The following is a 3,276-nucleotide window of genomic DNA, read 5'->3' on the forward strand; positions in this document are numbered from 1 at the left end:
GCCCCCCGCGCCCTGCATCCCCGTGCGGCGCGCTCCTCCTGCGCTCAGGACCCCAGCCTCGCCCCCGAAGCATGACTCGCGACTTCAAACCTGGAGACCTCATCTTCGCCAAGATGAAAGGTTACCCCCACTGGCCGGCTCGAGTGAGTGATTTGTGGTGCTGCCTTCCTTCTCAGAGGCCTCCTTCGTACCATTTCTTTTTTTTGCGTGTTCTTTCTCTCCCTGGGTTGCCTTTCGTATAATTTGAAACGTGTTCTTTCATTTTAGGTTTTGTCTACTAATCTCCCATGTAATTATGAAAATGCAGGTTTTTCTACCGTCTCTGTATTTCCCCGTGGCTTAGTTTTGACAGTCTTTGACAGGTGTTCTTCATCGGAAGTACTTAGAGGACATGCCAGTTAATATTTCATTGTGGGTGAAATAATCCAGTACACATTTTATGTTTAAAACCTAGTGGAACATTGACGTTTCAGAGAGAGGATATGTGATTAAATTGGATTTATAGGGTTTTTAAAAATACCTGTGATGCTCAATTGATGAGACTTAGGTTTGTCTAATCAAAGAGATTTGGGACTGGATACTCTTGAAAATTTTCCAGTAAGAAGTAGCGAGGAAGGTCCAGAAAATTTATTGCTATGTTTTTATTCATGTCGTTTGCCTTATGACCTTGAAGAAGTTGTTTTACCTTTTTGTTTCCCATAGGCAAAAGAATGAATGGACCAGATCCTGGGTTTCACACCTAGTGATACGGAGCAATCAGTAAGGACCCAGGATGTTTTGTGACATTTGGGAACTGAGACTGTAAATATCTGAGCTCCGTTTTCAGAGAAGAGGTTTGATTAGTTTATGGGGGACACAGGTTGTAAGATTATGGTAGATAGGATCTAAATAATGTTGAGATCCTTTAGATAAAGTAAGCTCAAGATCCTTGAGTAACTGATCTAAAGGTGTAATCTCTAAAGCCTCTTGTTTCTAATTTATTTTCCTTACAAAAGAAACTGCTTAAAAATAGATTCTGTAGTTGTAGTTAGTGTCAGCTGGAAAGAATGGGGGAAATATCCATTAGATAACAGAATCGCCAGACTAAGGAGCTGAGAGTGCTACCCGAGTATAAATTCATCCCCTGATTTCTCCCGTGCAGTATGTAAACATACTCCAGTTTTCATATTTGCTTCCTAAGCTTGCCTTTCTCTAGTTTATCATATCTACTTTTTCGGGGGAGTCTGTCTTGAACATCCTACTCTTAACCCTTGTGTTAGTATTTTGGTATTCTAACCTGGTTTTGTTTTGTTTTAGGAAAATTTTTTGACTCTTTGTATATGCTGTGACTTAGAAATACATTATGAACTTCTTGAAGGCAATGGCCTTAAACTGTATTTTTGTATTTCCATAGTCCTTGGTTATATAACCATATAGTTATAAAACAGTTTTTCATATTAAGAAAAAAAGTTTAGAGGCCTGGGCAGGTTTAAATAGAGTTTTTCTTGAGACTTTATTTTGAGGTGTCATAAAATCTGAGGTTATCTGATAAATCTGTATTCAGATTTCCATGCTACAGTATAGTTAGGAGACAAATGGAAATGCTTGGGAAATTTTCTACCCCGGCACTGTCCTCCACAATCCTGTTAGGTGACTTAAGAGTGTTATCAAAAGTAAAAATAGGACCAGGGATTTAGCTCAGTGGTTCCCCGGTCTGCCTCGCAAGCGCAAGGACCTGAGTTCAATCCCTGGTACCAAAAAGAAGAAAGAAAAAAAAAGTAAAAATAAAGCAGCCTTAGGAGGCCAGAGTATTTTCTGCTGTTAATGTGTTCATTTGGATTGCGGTGGGTACTTTTTATCCTTTTCCTTTTCTCTCTCTCTCTTTTATTTTTTTTTTTTGGAAGCAGCTGAATTTGGTTTTAAACCTTTGTGTCTAAGCATTACATATTCATTTCCTAATTTCTTTTTGTTTTAAAAATTTGAATATTTGGGCCAGGGATTTAGCTCAGTGGTGCTGCCACCTGCCTGGCAAGCACCAGGTCTGGAGTTAGATTCCCAGTACCAAAAAAAAAAAAATGAATCTTTGCTATATAGTGAGCAGAGTGTTTTAAGGTCTCAGCTGTAGAGGTGACACCTTTTGTTCCATTTTTGGATTTACATTTTTTATCTTCACATCCCAAACTTTATTTATTTACTGATAACCATCTCACTGTAGTTTAGGCTGGTGTTTTTTTGTTTTGTTTGTGTTTTTTGTTTTGGTACAGGAGATCTAACTCCAGACCTTGAGCTTGCCCGGCAGGCGGCACCACTGAACTAAATCTCCGGCCCTAGGCTGGTCTTGAACTCACTATGTAGCCCAGGCTGGCCATGAACTAACTCATGGTGATCCTCCTGCCTCAGACTTCTGAGTACAAGTATGCACCACTACACCCACTCCCAATTTGATTAATTTTAAGTCTTGTACATTTTTTGGTCCTTTATCAGTAATAATCTTTTGGACTCAACCTTTTAAAATATAGCTTAATATTTATTAAACTTCACAGATGTCTGGGGATTTAGCTCAGTGGTTCTGCCGCCAGACTTGTAAGCATGAGGACCTGAGTTCGATGCCCAGTACCAAAAAAAAAAAAATTTACAGATGATAAGCATTTGAACAAACTGATTGGTAGCAGAAGCAAACATGAAACAGGTTGACAGAAAATATCCCTTATTTTAAAGATTAACGAGGCTTTTGCAGTTCTTGGGGCCTTCCCACAAAGTTGAAAGGATAAGTATAATTTTCATTATATAGGGGGAGAAATTAAGAGCCTAGAGGTGTTGGGTGGTAGTGCTTTAGTGAAACCTGGGTGTCCCTACAGATGACCAATCCTTATAGTCATCCTTAGTCTTTTTTTTTTTTTCTATGCCATAATGCTTTTAGGGCATAGTAGGCTCTCTTCTGTCAGCTTCATTAACAAAGTCAACCGATTTTTGAGTTAAAATGTTTTTGAAATTGTGAAATTTGGAAGTAGAAATGATAGTTCTGGCTAGATACTACTATTGCTTGATAGTTTGAACAAGGGAGATAAAAGAAAGTAACAAATATAGAAGTATTAGATGTAATACACCTATAATTGGTAGGCTGAGGCAAGAGGAACTCTGAGAGTTCAAGGCCAGCCTGGGCTATATAGTAAGTTTAAGGCCATGTGAATGAACTATCTGGTGAGACTATCTTGGTGCCCCCCCACCCAGGGATTGAAAGGATTATGAAAGAAATAGGTGTCCACATGTAGTTTAACCACGTAAGTAAAGGATCCG

The 3,276-nt window shown here is 38.9% G+C and overlaps 1 protein-coding gene across 4 annotated transcripts in view; it reads left to right on the top strand.

Moving 5' to 3' along the window:
• Positions 1 to 6: 6 nt before the first annotated feature.
• Psip1 (PC4 and SFRS1 interacting protein 1) overlaps positions 7 to 3,276 on the top strand; it is a 44,489-nt gene continuing 41,219 nt past the window's right edge. For all 4 annotated transcript variants that reach the window (XM_010630952.2, XM_019208466.2, XM_010630953.3 and 1 more), the window contains exon 1: positions 7 to 143. In XM_010630952.2, coding sequence (XP_010629254.1) covers positions 72 to 143 — 72 coding nt within the window. In that variant the 5' untranslated portion in view covers positions 7 to 71. The remainder of the gene's footprint in view (positions 144 to 3,276) is intronic.

This window comes from Fukomys damarensis, unplaced genomic scaffold, assembly GCF_012274545.1.
Source record: "Fukomys damarensis isolate Sample0158 unplaced genomic scaffold, DMR_v1.0_HiC HiC_scaffold_31, whole genome shotgun sequence".
Taxonomy (NCBI): Eukaryota; Metazoa; Chordata; class Mammalia; order Rodentia; family Bathyergidae; genus Fukomys; species Fukomys damarensis.